The sequence below is a fragment of the Xiphophorus maculatus genome, chromosome 21 (assembly GCF_002775205.1).
Source record: "Xiphophorus maculatus strain JP 163 A chromosome 21, X_maculatus-5.0-male, whole genome shotgun sequence".
NCBI lineage: Eukaryota > Metazoa > Chordata > Actinopteri > Cyprinodontiformes > Poeciliidae > Xiphophorus > Xiphophorus maculatus.
Window position 1 is genome coordinate 25,489,268 of NC_036463.1, and position 17,435 is coordinate 25,506,702.

The 17,435-nt window shown below is 38.0% G+C and overlaps 2 protein-coding genes across 5 annotated transcripts; both read right to left on the reverse strand.

Annotated features, from left to right (window-relative positions):
* Positions 1-5,380: 5,380 nt before the first annotated feature.
* On the reverse strand, positions 5,381-9,725 carry LOC102223611 (beta-1,4-galactosyltransferase 2-like). 2 transcript variants are annotated; one of them, XM_023326217.1, is made up of 3 exons: positions 9,246-9,725; positions 5,955-6,051; positions 5,381-5,834 (listed from the first exon to the last, which is right to left on the reverse strand). In XM_023326217.1, exons 1-3 carry the CDS (start codon positions 9,609-9,611, stop codon positions 5,383-5,385), a joined length of 915 nt encoding a protein of 304 aa, XP_023181985.1. In that variant the 5' UTR covers positions 9,612-9,725; the 3' UTR covers positions 5,381-5,382. The 2 variants fall into 2 exon arrangements, with proteins under 2 accessions (XP_023181985.1, XP_023181984.1); XM_023326216.1 differs by having other exon boundaries at positions 5,381-6,051; positions 9,246-9,711.
* Positions 9,726-11,172: 1,447 nt separating this feature from the next.
* LOC106700428 (beta-1,4-galactosyltransferase 2-like) lies at positions 11,173-15,351 on the reverse strand. Of its 3 annotated transcripts, none has more exons than XM_023326213.1 (3): positions 14,811-15,351; positions 12,666-12,762; positions 11,173-12,545 (listed from the first exon to the last, which is right to left on the reverse strand). In XM_023326213.1, exons 1-3 carry the CDS (start codon positions 15,135-15,137, stop codon positions 11,983-11,985), a joined length of 987 nt encoding a protein of 328 aa, XP_023181981.1. In that variant the 5' UTR covers positions 15,138-15,351; the 3' UTR covers positions 11,173-11,982. The 3 variants fall into 3 exon arrangements, with proteins under 3 accessions (XP_023181981.1, XP_023181980.1, XP_023181979.1); XM_023326212.1 differs by having other exon boundaries at positions 11,173-11,795; positions 12,083-12,762; positions 14,811-15,347; XM_023326211.1 differs by having other exon boundaries at positions 11,173-12,762; positions 14,811-15,348.
* Positions 15,352-17,435: the final 2,084 nt, after the last annotated feature.

A 17,435-nucleotide genomic window follows, 5' to 3' on the forward strand; every position in this document is an offset into this window, starting at 1 on the left:
GCACAAGTACAGTGAAAATCAACAGAAATCATTAGTATTAAAAGAAGAAATTTTAATTCTTAAATCAATACGTTGCTATAAAAATTGAGCCGAGTTGCGGCACTGAGCCGTCGGCCACTAAACTTTACAAGTTTAACAATAATTCTGGACATGGTTGGAGTTCCTTAAACTCTTCTGGGGTCAATTTGCAGTGACCAACTGACCTGACCTACATGTTTTAGGAGATGTGGGGGGAACCGGAGCACCCGGAGAAAACCCACGCAAACACGGGGAGACCATGCAAACTCCACACAGACGGTCTCTGTGAAGACGCAGCGCTAACCGCTGCACCACCGTGCTGCCCACGTTTTTTCCAATTGGTTTGGGAAGGGATCTATTTTCTAGTTTGCCAATGGGGGAAAAATCTTTGCCTTTTTAAATTCTCTATTGACGGAGCGTGGCATGGCGCCCCGTTCACAGAGGCTACAACCTCCAAGAGTTCGATTCCTCGGTTCCTCTCTTGCACGTCTTTTTCTTTCTCTAAATATCTAAATCAAGAACATTAAACATGTTCTTGATCGTACTCACTCTTGCTTTTTCTGTGGCTTCTTTAATCGCAGAATGTTTCGTATTCTTTTCCAAAATGAAAATTTAGATTTCTTTTTTTTACCATCCTGCAGGGTTTTAGTATCTGGATTGTTTAAATCCTCCTGGATGGTTTCTCCAGGGATCTCAATCTCTGCCGGGGATTCCGGATCCGTGGAACAACCAGGTAAGGTTTCTCCTGGGAGTTCCTCCTCTGAACAAACCTCTTGATTTAAAACTTGAACCAGGTCCACTTGGTTCTGTGAATCTTCCTCCTGTTCTTGGAAAACTGCGATCTGTTTCTGTTGGAAATCTTTGTTCTCAGATCTCAGAGTGTCTTTAACTCTTTCCAAATCATTTTTCATACAACGTATCTCCTGATCGTATTGTTGTTTTAGTGCAGAGACTTCGGTTTCGTACCGACAGTTTAGCTGCAGGTACAAACCGTTTACCTTCTCTAACTCAGCCAGTGCGCTCCTTTCTTTCTCCTGCAGGAATTGAATCTCTTTGGTTGTTTTTTCTTGCAGGACGGTGTTCTCAGCTCTCATCTTTTCAAGTAGCTCCATGTCCTCCTCTGATTTCTCCATGTTAGTTTTTCTCTCTTGAATTAATTGCAAATTTAGTCTTTCAACTTGTTCTAGCAGAGCAGAGTAATTAATTTCATGGACCAGATTCTCTTTCTTTTCTCTAGAAAGAGCTGTTTCGACCTGCTGAATCATCTTCTGGAATGTTTCCACGTCTCGTTTTAGTCCAATAACTTCACTTTCATATTTGCAGTTCAGTTCATTGTATGAACTTTTGACGTGATTTAATTCTTCCTTCAAAAGTTTCTCGCTGTCCTGCAGATATTGAATCTCTTTGGTTGTTTTTTCTTGCAGGACGGTGTTCTCAGCTCTCATCTTTTCACGTAGCTCCATGTCCTTCTTTGATTTCTCCACGTTTGTTTTTCTCTCTTGATTTAGCTGCAAATTTAGTCTTTCCACTCGTTCTATCAGAGCAGAATAATTTATTTCATGGATCAGATTGTCTTTCTTTTCTCTAGAAAGAGCTGTTTCGACCTGCTGTATCATCTTCTGGAATGTTTCCACATCTTGTTTTAGTCCAATAACTTCACTTTCATATTTGCAGTTCAGTTCATTGTATGAACTTTTCATTTGATTTAATTCTTCCTGCAAACGTTTCTCACTGTCTTGCAGGAATGAGATCTTTTGTGACATTTCTTGGAACATGTCGTCCTTCTCAGCTCTCCCATTCTCCAGGAGTCCTTGTTCCTCACTAAGCTGCTCTTCATCAAACGTTTGTGTCTCGGCCTCCTGCCTCACCAGAGCATTGTCTGCTTCGTACTTAGAGCGCAGCTCCTCGTAGGAAGTCTGCAGTTCGTCCAGTTCTTTTTGGAGGGCCTGACTTTTCACTTTCTCATCATGTATTTCAGCTTTAAGTGCTTCCTGGCTGAGGAGGTGGGCCACCTTTAAATCCACATATTCCTGTTGCAAGGGCTTCATCTTCATGTCTTTCACATCTTTGTAAGCCTTGGAAGCAGTGATCACAGCTTTAATGACTTCTGGATCACTGAACCTCTCTAGTCTCTCAAGTTCCCTCTTTGCGTCTTCGGCCTGGCTGATAAGCGTTTCTTTGATATCTGTCTGCCTTTGTAACTGGAGTTTCGTCTCTTCCAGCTCCTCCTTCAGGTGGGCCAGTCTTTGGTTGTCTTCAAACCTTCCGGCTCTCTCTATTTCTAGAAGGGAGTTCAGTCTTTGGATTTCCCAGTGTAAGGCATTCGGCTGTGCAGGAGGGAACCTGCCTTCGGGGTTTTCCTGGACTCCCCTTCTCGCATGGGGTCCCATCATCCCACTGCGGTATCTCGGCGTATGATGAGACATTTTCTCCTAAATACAATCAGTAAAATAGTCGATTGGTAAACTACCTGAACGGTCGATCGGAAAGAGCTTTGAACGTCTGAACTGGTCAGTGATATTGCAAGCAATGAAAAATATGCAGAATTGTGTTACATACAATTCTGCAGTTGATGACATCACAGACTGCATCGCCAGTGACATCACAGAATCTTCCTTTGCTGGCGGTGTGACATCATTCCACCACCAAATATCTTCCTCTTTATTCTTGTTTACATTCAAAATAATCCAGGATTCACTTGTTTTTATCCCAAATATCAGGGCATCAAACTCATTTCCATTTGGGCCAAATCAAAAATCAGGATGTTCTTAAAGGGCCTGTTGAGCCGAAACGTATTGATAAAAACCAATTCAATTGTTAAAATATCAATAAATAGGTGTTTCAGCATTCAGTAAGTGTTTCTTAAAACAACATCATATTGAACATCTTTTCACACTAATCAGTCCATCCAGGATTGTTTTTGTGGTTCTCTGCAATCAACATCACAGATTTTGTGGTGCAAATTTAGAAATATTTGTAATTTGTTAGGAATTGTTTTGATATTTGCGCTAATATATGATGTTAAATGTGATCTTTTATTAATTGCTCCATCAGTCATGGACTATAACTTGACATCAAGTCAGGCTGAAACAGCAGCCACTGGAACCCAAATGGTTTCGGCCAATTTTGAGAAAAAACTGTTGCTAAAATCAGAAATAAATGTGGGGATCTGTTGATTTTTGTGTGAATTTTGTAGTTATTAAAACTGGAAGGGTCTATTGCTATAATTTGGGTTCTAGAGGGCCACATAAAGAGCTATGGGGGCAGATTTGGCCCTCGGGCCTTGAGTTTGGCACATGTGCCATATATGATCATCTCATGTGAACTCTTTTCAATATCTGTTTCTTGAGAAAGTTTTTTTATCTTTTTTTTAATTTAATATATTTATTGTTTTCAACAAATTAACAAAACTGCAGGACAGTTATCAAAATCCAATGATATCCGGATCATCGATCAGGCCGCGATGACCAGTTGGCGTGACGCTGGCATTGGGATCTTCTATATTGTCATCATCAGTGAGTGAGTCCAAACAAGATTGCAGTTACAAATAAATTCCACAATACGACTGTCCAACTGTCATTTATGTAACCAGAAAATCAACTACAAAAACAGTGATACCCCAACCCAACCCAGGTTATTAAGGATAGAAGATAGAACAGCAAATAGATAGATGGGGAAACAGAAAGAAAGAAAAGGGGGGAAGGTTAATATGTACAACTAAAACAAGATAACTAAATAAAATACTCAGCTCCTCCGCATACTGCTGGAAATGAGTGCATCAGGGTGTATTAAGTCACTTGTGTACCAACCGAGAGGCCAACCCCATTATAAATAATGTTATTTTAAAGTAAGTACTTAAAAAATCCTTCCTTTTAATACATTTTAAACAATTTGTATTGTATTTTGTTATGGTCTGTGCTCATGCTCTAACATGGAGTAATTATCCTTTATGGTTCAAATTATCTTCATGTTTTAATAAAACATGAAGCTTTTAACAACATTTGACTAAAACACAGAATTCATGTAGAATGGAGTCAAATTCATGAAGTTTTCTTCTTTAGTGATTTTTAAACATATTTATATGTGCAGTTACTTTGAGACCACCAGAGGGCGCTAGTGTGTTGAAAACATTTAACAGGTTTCTGATTTAACCTTCCAGTAAAATCATATTAAAACTGATTTAACTTGTAGAATTTATTTTAAAACTTAAGAGACATTTTATTTCTTTATTTAAAACTGAATTACTTTACCTCAGTATTATTGGTTGAATTTCACCCATGAAATCTTTCATTTTTACTTTTTATGTTTCTTTTATATGGTTTTCTTGTCTCCTATATTTTTCACTGTGAGCCAATCAGATTTGACCGGTAGCTACGTACTTCCTCTCTGCCTCCATTTTATGAGGAAGCTACTGAAGCTACCAACTGTATATCAAATTAAAGTTACTGAAAACAGGGAACTAGGAATAAAAACTGCAGTTTTTCTGTCTTCATATCACATTTCTGAGACCCAACACTCCTGGTCTGTCTTGAAAAACAGATTATTAATCTCAGTGAAGTGTGTTTTAAATATTTATAAAGGAATGTGAATAATATCTACTGTAATGTCAAATAAATGATAAATACATCATAATGATTAGACTTTAAAAGTTTAAAAACTTTTATTCATGCATCAGATTATACAGAACAAAACAGCCTTAGAAACGTAAGATAATAAAAATATTAAATTACTGAAATCTCCTTTTACATTATATTTATTGTTTATTTTAGAATTAATAAATTTTTAAGAATTTATTTAATTCTTAAAAATCCATCACCTTATTGTGCTTCACTTTATTAAAAACAGAACCAATACTGAACCAATAAAAGCTCCAGCAGGGAAAAAGTCTCAATCAATAATAAACCAACAAAGTTTCATGTTATCGTTATGAAATGTTGGAGAATCGAATCAAACTGATCTACGTTGGTCTGAACATGAAGAGCGTTTGGTGGAAGATCCAGTTCCGTCACTTCTTAAAGTGGATCCGCCTTTCAGGTCCACCAGAACCGCTTCAGTGGTTCTGGAGGCTTCAACTTGTTTGAAGGAGGTGGATCCTGTCCACTGTCGCCACATGCTTGCTGCAAAGTCCACGACTCCATGCCATCGTTTCCAGTTTGAAGACATGAACTGGTCGTCAAACAGACACCAGTACGCCTCCGTCCAGGACAGCAACACCTTCGGTAATTTAAATAACCAACCAAGTCCCATCTTGCATTGTTGGGTTGATGAACTTGGACTATTCCCTTTTATTCTCCCTGTTTCATTAGCTGACTTTTGTTTTGGTCCAATCGTCCAGGTGTGGAACAGAAACATCATGGATCCACATCAGCCTGCTGGAACCTGAACATCCACTGTAACAAAAGTGTATAATAAATCCTTCCTAATCTCTCTGACTGTGTAACTGAGAGTACTAAGCCCATCTTTGATTATATTAAAATACGTTTCTCTCAGTTTCTGAACTCTTCTTGGGTTTGGATCGTTGTGAGAATCTCTCTCATGTTGTATCATCTTGTACCTCCCAGTGACGGAGTCTGGTCTGGATATGAACATCCCTCTGTAAGAGATCCGCTGCGACATGTCGTCGTCTTCACCCCCCCAGCCCCAGAAGGTGTTTGAAAAGCCGTTGACTTTAAGGAACTGCTGTTCGGACAACGCTGAGACGCCACCGAAGATGGTGGCGTAGGGCAGGATGAAGTTAAACTTGTCCACAGCCACAGATAAATGTCTGGGATGGTCAGAACATCTGTAGAGGTTTCTGTCATCTATTGGTACCAGGTCTACATCAGAAAAGACAAAACAGTCGTAATCGTATTCGATCAGCGCTTCAACAAATCCGATGTTCATCAGCTTGGCCCGGTTGAACACTCCGTCTCCGTCCTGGTTGATGACGTACACACCGTAGTCCAGCTGCTGACGCATCAGGACCGGATGGAGGTAGTAGAGCCAGTGGGTCAGGTGTTCATACCGGTTTCTGAACGGGATGATGACAGCCACCTAGAAGATGGACGTAAAATAAAATACTGAATCTGCAGAATTATCTGAGCTATAAACCCAACTAGCATTACGGGATTTAAATGGACGCTTGTTCTGCTGTAGCGCAGATGTTATTGAAGTTATTAATAATAAGAGTATCAGTGTTAATGATTGATAATTATTTAAAGGTCTTATTTCATTTTTGGGAGCCAGATTAGCTTCAAATAAAATTCTTAGAAGTAAAATCAAAGATGGTGCTTGAAGTTTTTTGTCATTCATTATTTTGACTGACGACATAAAAAATTTTTATATTCTCTTCATACCCTTCAATTTTTAGATATTATTGACATATTGACATGTTCAGTTGCTGTAGTGGCCATTGTGGGCCAAACCAAACATCCTGTTCCATGAAGCCACTATAAGGCACTGGGGTCAAGTTTTCCATACGCAGGCAAAACAATGTTCACTGTCCAAACTTGTCTTGTTGTTCTGGATGATTTATTTTGTTTCAGTTAAACAATTACAGAGTTCAAACTTTGTCTTGTTTTCATGCTGCCTCTCTTGCTCTGGTAAAAACCAAAGGCTCCAAACCCAAACGCCTGCTGGTCTTTACCAGGCCCCTACACTTATAGAAAGTGGATTGATCCACCTCACTTCCTGTCTTTAGAGAACGAATAAATAACAACAAATAATAAAACAAAAGATAAATAGAATCAGCAATTATTAACATGCAAATAAACTCTGTAAATAATACAAAAACTAGAAATGTAAGAATAAACTAACAAAATTCAAATGGATAAAGAAATAAAGAATAAATAGCTCCAACACTCCGGCCCCTAATTCCCGAGGCCGAAACATCATCAGTGACCCCTCACACCCCCACCATGGACTGTTCTCCCTGCTGCCCTCTGGAAAGAGGTTCTGCAGCATCCGGTGCAGGTCCACCAGGTTCTGAAACAGCTTTTTCCCACTTGCCATCAGACTGCTGAACTCTTAACTGGACTGCACTCAAAATCTGGTCTCCACTTCATACCTTGCACATGTACAGAGCTAAATAACTTACATTTTACTGTCAGTCCTGCACTTTATATTTTATATTCATATTTTATACTGTATTTTATTTTATTCTGGAGTAACCTCACAACACTGGAACCTCAAAACATTGTCCTGAGCCTTATGCAACGAAATTTCGTTCTGTATTCACCCTGTGCATGCAAAATGACAATAAAGTCAGTCTAAGTCTAAGTCTAAGGAGTGAGACATCTTTTAGTTCTTGTCCATTTTTGTCTTTCCTGCATCAAAGGTAAATACTCAGAAAGGCATTTCAGTTGTAAATTTCTGTTGTTGTGCTCATCTGATCCATTTGAAGTTGTTTCTGCCTCTGTTTAGGTCTGACGACAGGAGAGTCAGATGAAAAATTTGCTCTTTCTTTTAGAACAAACTTATCAGCGCCAGGATTTAGCAGAGGCATGTCCTTTACTTGGGCTCTTTCAAAATAAGAGTTCATTCCATCGGATCGTTGAGAACCAGCAACTGAGTTTATGTTCAAAACATGAAGTTTTGCATTAGTTGCTGCCAACTCTGTTTCCAAGTCTAATTTTTCCTTTTCTTTTCTCAGTTTTTCCTCCTGAGCTTGGATCAGATGTTTTTTGTCCAACGCTGCCAGTCTCTCCATGATCGCTGCCTTTTCAGCCGCAGCTTTAATGCGAGCAGAAGAGGTAGATGAAGTCTAAGACTGCTGTGAAGATGTTTTTGAACGTGGCTTTACACTTGAAATATTAGAGACACTGTCTTCAGGATTTATTTCATCCAGATCTGCAACCTGATCATCATCAACATTATTTTTCCGTTCAGTATATGAATCTCCTGCTTCATGCAACCAAACCTTTACATTGTCCATAAAATCAGAGAATGTCGTCACCTTGGACTGAAAATACACAGATTGCCTTTTCACTTCTTCTTCTGGTCATGGCAAACATAAAAAGGATTCATGTAAATCGGTTGCATCTTGACAGCATTTAATAAACTTGACAAAGTCAGAAGACACTTTCTTAACATTTTCTTGTGACGTCATTAATGCGGAAATTTTCTCCACTAATTTTGAAGCTTGTTTACACTTTAAACTTCGTTTTTCTTGACATGTTTTTATGTAAAACTCCAAACCCTTTGGTGTGAATTTGATGTTTCTTTTCTCTTGCAACATCTGAGCGTCCTCCTCTTTGCTCTTTACATCAGACATTTTGATCCTTTGAATTATTTCAAACATTTAAAAGCAGCATAATCCACAGGACAAAGCACAAACGTGTCTCTTTGTTTAAAGAGGTTGATTCGTGTGAACAAACATTTCCATGATGGGCATCGGCACACGTCTTTATCCAATTAAGCGTCAACTTGTCACATCAAATCATCTCATCAGTCTTTGCAGTGAAATAATGTCTTTAAACTCCAGTAGTTTCACCGTTTTCCTTTACGGCTTGAACAATATTGCCACATACCAGTTTGATGAATGAGTGACGTGTCGATCCAGGCCTGACGCTTGATTTCAACACGATCCAAAACCTTTGGTTTGACGGTAATCCTTGAGATCCATACATCCAACATGTCCATTGATGAGGGATTATTCCTTTTAGTCCACGAGTTGGTTCCTTACTTGGTCCATGGGGAGGTTTTTACTTGCTGTAGTGGCCATTGTGGGCCAAACCAAACATCCAATAAAAGTTCCATCCGCCACTATGAGGCACTAGGGTCCAGATTCTTCACGCAGGCAAAACAATGTTCACTGTCCAAACTTGTCTTGTTGTTCTGGATGATTTATTTTGTTTCAGTTAAACAATTACAGAGTTCAAACTTTGTCTTGTTTTCATGCTGCTTATAGAAAGTGGATTGATCCACCTCACTTCCTGTCTTTAGAGAACGAATAAATAACAACAAATAATAAAACAAAAGATAAATAGAATCAACAATTATTAACCTGCAAATAAACTCTGTAAATAATACAAAAACTAGAAATGTAAGAATAAACTAACAAAATTCAAATGGATAAAGAAATAAAGAATAAATAGCTCCAACAGTCACATTTAATTAATATTCAGCAGATTCTCCGGATCCCAAGCTGATGAACTCATCTGTTTTTCTCCGTAGTAGTTCTTATGGACTGCGGTCCAAAGATCCAACCCGACCAGGAATTCCTTCATTTCTTACATTTATTCACCAACCTTTTGTTTTGCGACGCAGCTGGATGGTCGGTACCGGCCTCCCTGCTGAAGGAACGGGCCGACCAGGTTCCGGACGTCCTGCAGGGTCCGGTTGGTTCTGAACTCCACGTACAGAGAACCCAGGAGGTTCGGAGGGACGTCGGGACACGGACCCAGAGCTCCTCCTGACCTTCCTGGCGTCGCTGTCGTATTCGGTCGGACTGCCGCTGCCAGTATGTTTACGGAAGTATTATTTCTTGTAATTACCAGGCTGCTCGGTACCGCGGCGGGGACATTTCTGGCTTTCAGGTGAAGCAGAAGCACCGCAAAGAATGTCAGGCTGGAAAAAGAAAAAAGTAACAACAGTTTAAAGGCCGTTTTCGGCATGCTAACAGTTAGCAGTAAGGTTTAAACATCTTCCCCGGATAGTTGTCTGGTAACGTCCGGCGGACGTCACGAAGCGCCATTAAACGTTTTCTACGAAACGAAACGTGAAAAATTACCTGTTTTAATGGCATTACAAACTATCAAAGCTAAATTAATGGTAATACATATATATATATATATATATATATATATATATATATATATATATATATATATATATATATACCATGTACTATTACTGGTATGAAAGCAGAATACCCACAAATTGTACTCAAGTAAAAGTACTTCCACATATCTTTACTCAGATAAAAGTAAAAAGTATCCGTCCAAGAAGTGAATCATAAGAGTAAAAAAGTATTTGGTAAAAAGTTTACTCAAGTACCGAGTAACTGATCAAAACATAAATCATTTAATATTTAAAAATTACAGCATCAGATGCAACAAAATATAAAGTTAAGTGGAAATTTTGATATTTTAAAGACCAATGTGACAATAATTCATATAAATAACAAAAACAACCAAATCAGGCAAAAGAAAAGTTTTCCGACTCGGTTTCTTTCAATAAAAAAACTTTAGCAAAAGCTGCAGGTGTGTCTGTGTCTGGTGATTTTCTTTTATTAAAATATGTTTATTTTTCATTCAAAGTGTAGAAAATACAGACATTTTACTCGAGTAAGAGTAGAAATACTTAAAAGTAAAATTACTCAAGTAAAAGTAAAAAATACAGTGCAATAAAAATGCTTCTGAAAGTAGAATTTTTCAACAAAGTTACTCAAGTAAATGTAACTAGTTACTAACCACAGGCAGCAGCAGAAAAACGTGAATTAGAAAATGTAACTGGTTCAGAGGATCAGTTTTAATTCAATGGGATTTGGATAAAATCAGAATAAAAATAAAATCAAGGAAAAGGTCAACATTTTAAAACATGCAATGCTATAGGATCAGAGGCTAAGTAAGAGCAGCTCTACTTCCATGTGTTTTTAAAGAAGTAATCCAGGGCATTAATAAAAAGTTTTAAAAAATATTTGTTAAAAATGCTTCTCAAGTGCTGAGTAACTGATCAGAATGTCTGATTTAATATTTTTAAATGATGTCACATTAAAAGCTGTGGAGAGTTTAGTATTTCAAAGACAAAATCATTTATTTTCATAAAAGTATGAAAATTACAAAACAGGTCAAAAATTACAAAACAGGAACAAACATTAACGCTGGATGCACTGGCTTTAAGAAATAATGGACGTTTCTGGAAGTTCTTCCTGATGGTTTAATGCCCAGCAGTAAATCAGCCTGAGATTTCCCCGACAGCGTTTCAGCTCCATACTGGGAATACTGGTTTCCATTTAAACCTCTCTGGACAACGCGGCTCTATTAAAACCTCCTGCTGGGTGAGTGTTTAACACAACAAACTCAACTGGATTTTTCCAGTCACATAAACAGACGGGTCAGGTTGGGATTTATTTTGGGTTTGTGTCTGTTGTCACATCAGAACCTGAACATTTCTCCGGGTCCAACAACCGACAGACTCATCTGGACCTGCAGCCAGGCTGTTGACATATTATGATTTAGAGTCCAATTTAGCTTTAATTACGACGTTTTCTGAGCAGATTATGTTTAGTTTAGTGATCTTTGTGCATTTTTAGCAGACAAGATATACTGTATATTAATATTAATATCTTTAAATGAGAATATAGGAGCCCAAACAGCCTGTAGTTTCATTCAGCGCTGCCTCTCTAACAGACGGAGTAATCACGTTCAGGATGACGTTTTGTTTAGGAAAATGAGTTTTATTTTTAAAGAATCCCATAAAGTTATTACAGTCCAGTAGCTTCTCACTTCCTCTGTTCTCCTCTTTATCAGGAAGCTACAGAAAATTTCACTGAAAACATTTGAGACTGCATGAGAATAAAGACTCATTTTCACTAAAATCCTGTTTATGAGATTTTCCTTCAATCTGATTCATTTTTACATGAAAAATAACCAAAATCATTTCATAAGACTTCATAAATATGAATCATTTCATTACATATCCCCTCATTGTTTATTTAATAAAGTCCTTCCCTTTACTGTTTACAGCATATAAAAATCTGAATGATTTAAATTAAAAACAAGGTTTTTAATTTAAATGTTTGGATGGTAGAAACTCCCTCAGAAATAAATCAAGACAAACATCATGGCTGAATTTAGGAGAATCAAGTAAAAACAGTTTTACTTTGGTCTGAAGAGCGTTTGGTGGAAGATCCGGTTCTGTCAGTTCATAAAGTGGATCCACCAGCTGGTCCTGCTGGAGGCTTCGACCCGTTTAATGTAGGTTGATCCTGTCCACTGTCGCCACATGCTTGCTGCATCGGTTTAGTTTGGACTGAGTTGAACGTTATAAAGCCTTGCTGTTGTGGATTGCAGGACTGACCAGATTGGATACATTTTTTGTTCTGCTGGTTTTAAATTGACTTTTGCTTTGATTGAACTCTGAGACAGAAACATCTGGATCCACATCAGCCTGAACATCCACTGTAACAAAAGTGTATAATAAATCCTTCCTAATCTCCCTGACTGTGTAATTCAGAGAATTAAGCCCATCCTTGTCCATGTTAGAATAGGTTTCTCTCAGTTTCTGAATTCTTCTTGGGTTTGGATCGTTGTGAGAATCTCTCTTATGTTTTATCATCTTGTACCTCCCAGTGACGGAGTCTGGTCTGGATATGAACATCCGTCTGTAAGAGATCCGCTGCGACATGTCGTCGTCTTCACCACCCCAGCCCCAGAAGGTGTTTGAAAAGCCGTTGACTTTAAGGAACTGCTGTTCGGACAACGCTGAGACTCCACCGAAGATGGTGGCGTAGGGCAGGATGAAGTTAAACTTGTCCACAGCCACAGATAAATGTCTGGGATGGTCAGAACATCTGTAGAGGTTTCTGTCATCTATTGGTACCAGGTCTACATCAGAAAAGACAAAACAGTCGTAATCGTATTCTTTCAGTGCTTCAACAAATCCGATGTTCATCAGCTTGGCCCGGTTGAACACTCCGTCTCCGTCCTGGTTGATGACGTACACACCGTAGTCCAGCTGCTGACGCATCAGGACCGGATGGAGGTAGTAGAGCCAGTGGGTCAGGTGTTCATACCGGTTTCTGAACGGGATGATGACAGCCACCTAGAAGATGGACGTAAAATAAAATACTGAATCTGCAGAATTATCTGAGCTATAAACCCAACTAGCATTACGGGATTTAAATGGACGCTTGTTCTGCTGTAGCGCAGATGGTTCATTCAACATCTAGAATAGCATTAAAATGTTTACCAAAACTTTGCTGGTGAAGTTTTATTTAAATTCATAACTATATAACATTTGTATACTTACATGTGAAACACGAAGTCATAATGCAGAAGCTTGTGGTTGTTAAAGTCCAGTCTGTGCAGGACGGTGTGTTGGGTTTCAGTTCAAATCAAATGACGGTTCATTTATCAGCAGAACTTTATAACAGGCTGGACCGTTTGAATCAGCTGTTCTGGAGCTGAGACATTAAAACCGGCCGGTCCAGACCGTTCAACCGGGTCTGGAGCAGAACCTCCAGACCCGGTTCTCCTGATCACCTGACTGTTTCATCCAGGTGAGCTGAAGCAGAGATCGACCCAAAACGAGTTAAACTCCCTGTTTTAAATGAACGGCTCATTTAAGAGAAGTTATTATTTTTGGACCTAAAGAGGAACGAGCTAGAGTTATAGATCTAGAGTTATGGAGCTACAGTTATAGAGCTAGAGTTATAGATCTAGAGTTATGGAGCTACAGTTATAGATCTAGAGTTATAGATCTAGAGTCAATGCACAGCTTCAGTTATTACAACTGAAAACCAGCGATCAGCCCGAAACCTGGGAGTAGTGATGGACTCTGACCTGAACCTCCAGAGCCACATAAAGACAGTTACAAAGTTGGCCTTCTATCACCTGAAGAACATTTCCAGGATTAAAGGACTGATGTCTCAGCCAGATCTAGAGAAACTCATCCATGCCTTCATCTTCAGTCGTATTGATTATTGCAACAGCGTCTTCACAGGTCTGTCCAACAAATCAATCAAACAGCTGCAGCTGATCCAGATGCTGCTGCTGGCGTTCTGACTAAAACCAGGAAGATAGAGCACATAACACCAGTTTTAAAGTCCCTCCACTGGCTCCCTGTAGCTCAAAGAATAGACTTTAAAATACTGTTGTTAGTTTATAAATCACTGAACGGCTTAGCACCACAATACATTAAAGATCTGCTGTTGTTGTATCAACCTTCCAGACCTCTCAGGTTCTGGTTCTGGTTCTGCTCTGCAACATGCAGTTTTAACTTTATTCTCTGTCCATTTCTGACTATTTTTGGTCAAAATCTAATAATCTTTCTAAACATCTGAGTTTCTTTGTGTTTTGGAGGAAACTTTTTAATCTATAGAAATTTCTCTCTCTGAAATCTCAGAACATTCTAGTTCTCATCAGTCTGCAGACATCCTGACTTTAATATCAGAGGAAATCTGATAATATAAAATTTAGAATTTTTTAAAGACATACTTTAATTTTTTATTTCTAGTTTTTAGAAATGTTTTGTATTCAGCGGATCAAAACTTCAATCAATCAATCAAATTTTATTTGTAGATTTCAGCAGCAGGCATTTCAAAGAGCTTTACGTCATTACAAACACAGAAACATAGAAACACAAAGCAACATAGAATCAATAATCAAAACACGACATTAAATCAGGTTCCGTCAATAAATTTGTAATTGATTTCATTTCAAATACAATCCTAAACAGGTGGGTTTTTAGTGGAGTTTCATCCATAAAGGTTTACCTGTTACACTCCTACTGTGTTATATGGAACAAAATACCTGCTGCTGTTTTTATTCCCACTCACAGTCAACAGTTTAAAACGATGTAGACAGGATTTAATGGGCCTCTGGTACCAGGTTCCGTTCACCTCTTTCACGGAATTTCGTGGCACAAAAACTTTATTATTTCATGAACTTCGCGCCGTTTTAACCAAGCAGTTTTACTTCAAAACAAATAATTTCAAGTTGAAATCTAAATTTAAATTTTTTTTCACTTAAAATATTCATTCATTTATTCTTTTTGTTTCATTTACGAGTTTATTTTTGCACTGACGACATATCTAAAAGTTTCAGAGGAAACTTCAATTAAATTCATTATTTTTCCTTGTTTTCACCAACCTTTTGTTTCGCCCTGCAGCTGGTTGGTCGGTACCGGCCTCCCTGCTGAAGGAACGGGCCGACGTGGTTCCGGACGTCCTGCAGGGTCCGGTTGGTTCTGAACTCCACTTGGAGAACTCCCTGCAGGTTCGGAGGGACGTCGGCGCACGGATCCAGAGACTTTCCTGGACGTCCTGTCGGACCTGCAGATTCCTCCGGGTTAGTTTCTCTGTTTAATGAAGCGATGGAAAATAATTTTCTGTTCTCGGAGTAAAACAGAAACAGAGCAAAGCAAACCAGGCTGAAGGCAGCGAGACACACCAACAGGCTAAAAAACGTTTTCAGCATTTTGATTCAACCTGGTTGGTTTTTCAGGTGATCCAGCCGCTGCAGAATTTTCTGCTTTTTGTTTTTTCCTGCTCTGTTGCTCTGTTTCCGGTTTTAGATTTTATTCTCAGTCATCAAGCCTTCAGCTGCTTTAACAAAAGTCTAATTATAAGACGGACGAGTCAGAAGATCCACGTCAAATGAAAAGTATTTCCTGGATCTGTTAAAACATTGATGCTTTATTTGTTAACCAGAAACTGGATCTTCTGGTTCATCACTGCTCTCTCTCTCTCTCTCTCTTCACTCATCAGAAAAACGTTTCCTGGAACATTAAACCTGAAATGTCCCGGATTTTTTTTACCTTTTAATTTGCATGATGTGAAAATGAGGAACATAAATGTTTCCATCTTGTGTTTGAACCGTATCGACTTTTCTTCTGTTAAACCTGCTCTGTATAATTATAACCAAACAAAATGAAGGAAACAATTTAAGCAACAACTCAAATGAAAAATGTTTACATTTATTTTCATTTATTCATATTTGTGTGTTCTTTGTAATGATGCAAGAATTCATTTTATGTACTTTTAGCTACTGTTCTGCATTTAAATTCAGCTTTACTGTAGTAATTATTTAAGTTTTTATTCTTATCAAATGAAGAAAACAACAAAATAAATGTTCAAAATGTGTTTAATTTGAATTCACATATTGATTAAATTTCAAAAGACAAATTTAAACCAGAGAGTTGAATAAAAATATCTTCCACACCACAAAGGTTGTGAGGAATCTAGTTCACTTTCTGAAATCAATGACAAGAATATTTTTAATATTCTGTCATTTTTACCAGTTTCCTGGTGATTGTTAAAAAACAGACAGTTTTGCCGCTCGGCTCTGGTTCCCTTCACTTTGGTGGCTGGACTTTATTCTGGAACAAACGTTTGCAATAATATTGGAGTCAATTTCTCTCCATATGAGGCATTAATAACCTGGAGATGGAAACACATGGGATCTGGAAAAAAAGCTGCATTTCTGCTGGCAAATAGCTTTTAATAATCCTGTAGAGCCACAGAAACTGATTATGTGGAAAAAAATTAAACTTACAGAAACTCTGAGTGGCAAAAATAAAGGAGGATATTTCTGTGACAGTTCAGTTCTGACTATTGGCAACATTAACCCGATTCTCAAGGCCCCTGAAAGGATGCAAGCCCTGACTTCAGACACAGCTGTTCTTTGTTCGACTCCCCCTAGTGGTCTGGAGTTCTTGTGTTTTCAGCATGTTTTTGTTTGCATCTCTTCTTTGTTGCGTTTGTTTTTCTCGTGTTTGCTGCATGTTTGTGCCTTTAAGTAAATAGTAAATAAAAAATATACTTTCAAATACTGGCATCTGTAGGTGTCCGTATTTTACTGTAAATTTAGTTTAACTAGTGCATTCATTTTATGAATAAGCTACTGCAAAAGAAACTGTAATGCAACATTTTAAAGTAGTCTTAGTTTTACGATAGAATAGTAAAGCCTAACCCAGAGTCGGCTTCTTGTTAGAGGTGCTAAAATTGGTGCGGTTCTAAAATGCATAATCTGCATAATCATAACTTCATATAACTCAGAGGAGGATGCGATAAGTAACCTTCAGAACAGAATCTTTATTTAAAGGCATCACTTTGCCTCAAACCAGATACATATTTCCATTATATTCAAACATTCATAACACATAATCATTGCTCAGAGAACTGGTAAAAAATAAGCCTTCAAAGTCAAGACATAGTTTCAGTAACACTGGAATAAAAATTCAAGACTTACAGTTTACAGTGACATAAACTGGGTTTAACTTGTTCATTTCTACAATCTTAAGAACATAAAAACACAGTTGTTAAAGAAACATCCATGCTTTGGGTATCACTAAACAAATCAAAGAAAAAAGACTTATAAAAATCAAAAATGCAACATGGTTGAAATAATGAGGGATTCTAGAATCAACAGGGTTTTAAACTGTGAAAACTATTAACGGTTTTCAAGAGTCCAAGTGGCTCTTACTTTATTAGAGGCACATGAAGGCACCGTCCAGCAGAAAAAAGATACGACAGTATAATTTAGGTCTTAAATGATGTGGAAACAGAAATATTTAAAAGAAAAAAATGAAATGCCACTCGAAGTCTGTCAGGTTTTTGATGAAGGTGGAAACCTGAACATTCACTGTCTGCTTTTCTTTTAAATGATCTTTCCTGCCTTTCTGGATACCATCTTCCCATGACCGGCTTCTGGGTTAATCCAATGAAGCGACTAAAAAACACAATCAAAAATGGGAACATTTGGGAGAATATCAAT

Excerpts from the sequence above, each read along its gene's own strand:
- LOC102223611 (XM_023326216.1), bottom strand. The coding sequence starts at position 9,611 with ATGCCGAAAACGGCCTTTAAACTGTTGTTACTTTTTTCTTTTTCCAGC. Across the intron at positions 6,052-9,245 it reads GCTGCGTCGCAAAACAAAAG|GTGGCTGTCATCATCCCGTT; the intron begins GTTGGTGAATAA and ends TCCATCTTCTAG.
- LOC106700428 (XM_023326211.1), bottom strand. The coding sequence starts at position 15,137 with ATGCTGAAAACGTTTTTTAGCCTGTTGGTGTGTCTCGCTGCCTTCAGC. Across the intron at positions 12,763-14,810 it reads GCTGCAGGGCGAAACAAAAG|GTGGCTGTCATCATCCCGTT; the intron begins GTTGGTGAAAAC and ends TCCATCTTCTAG.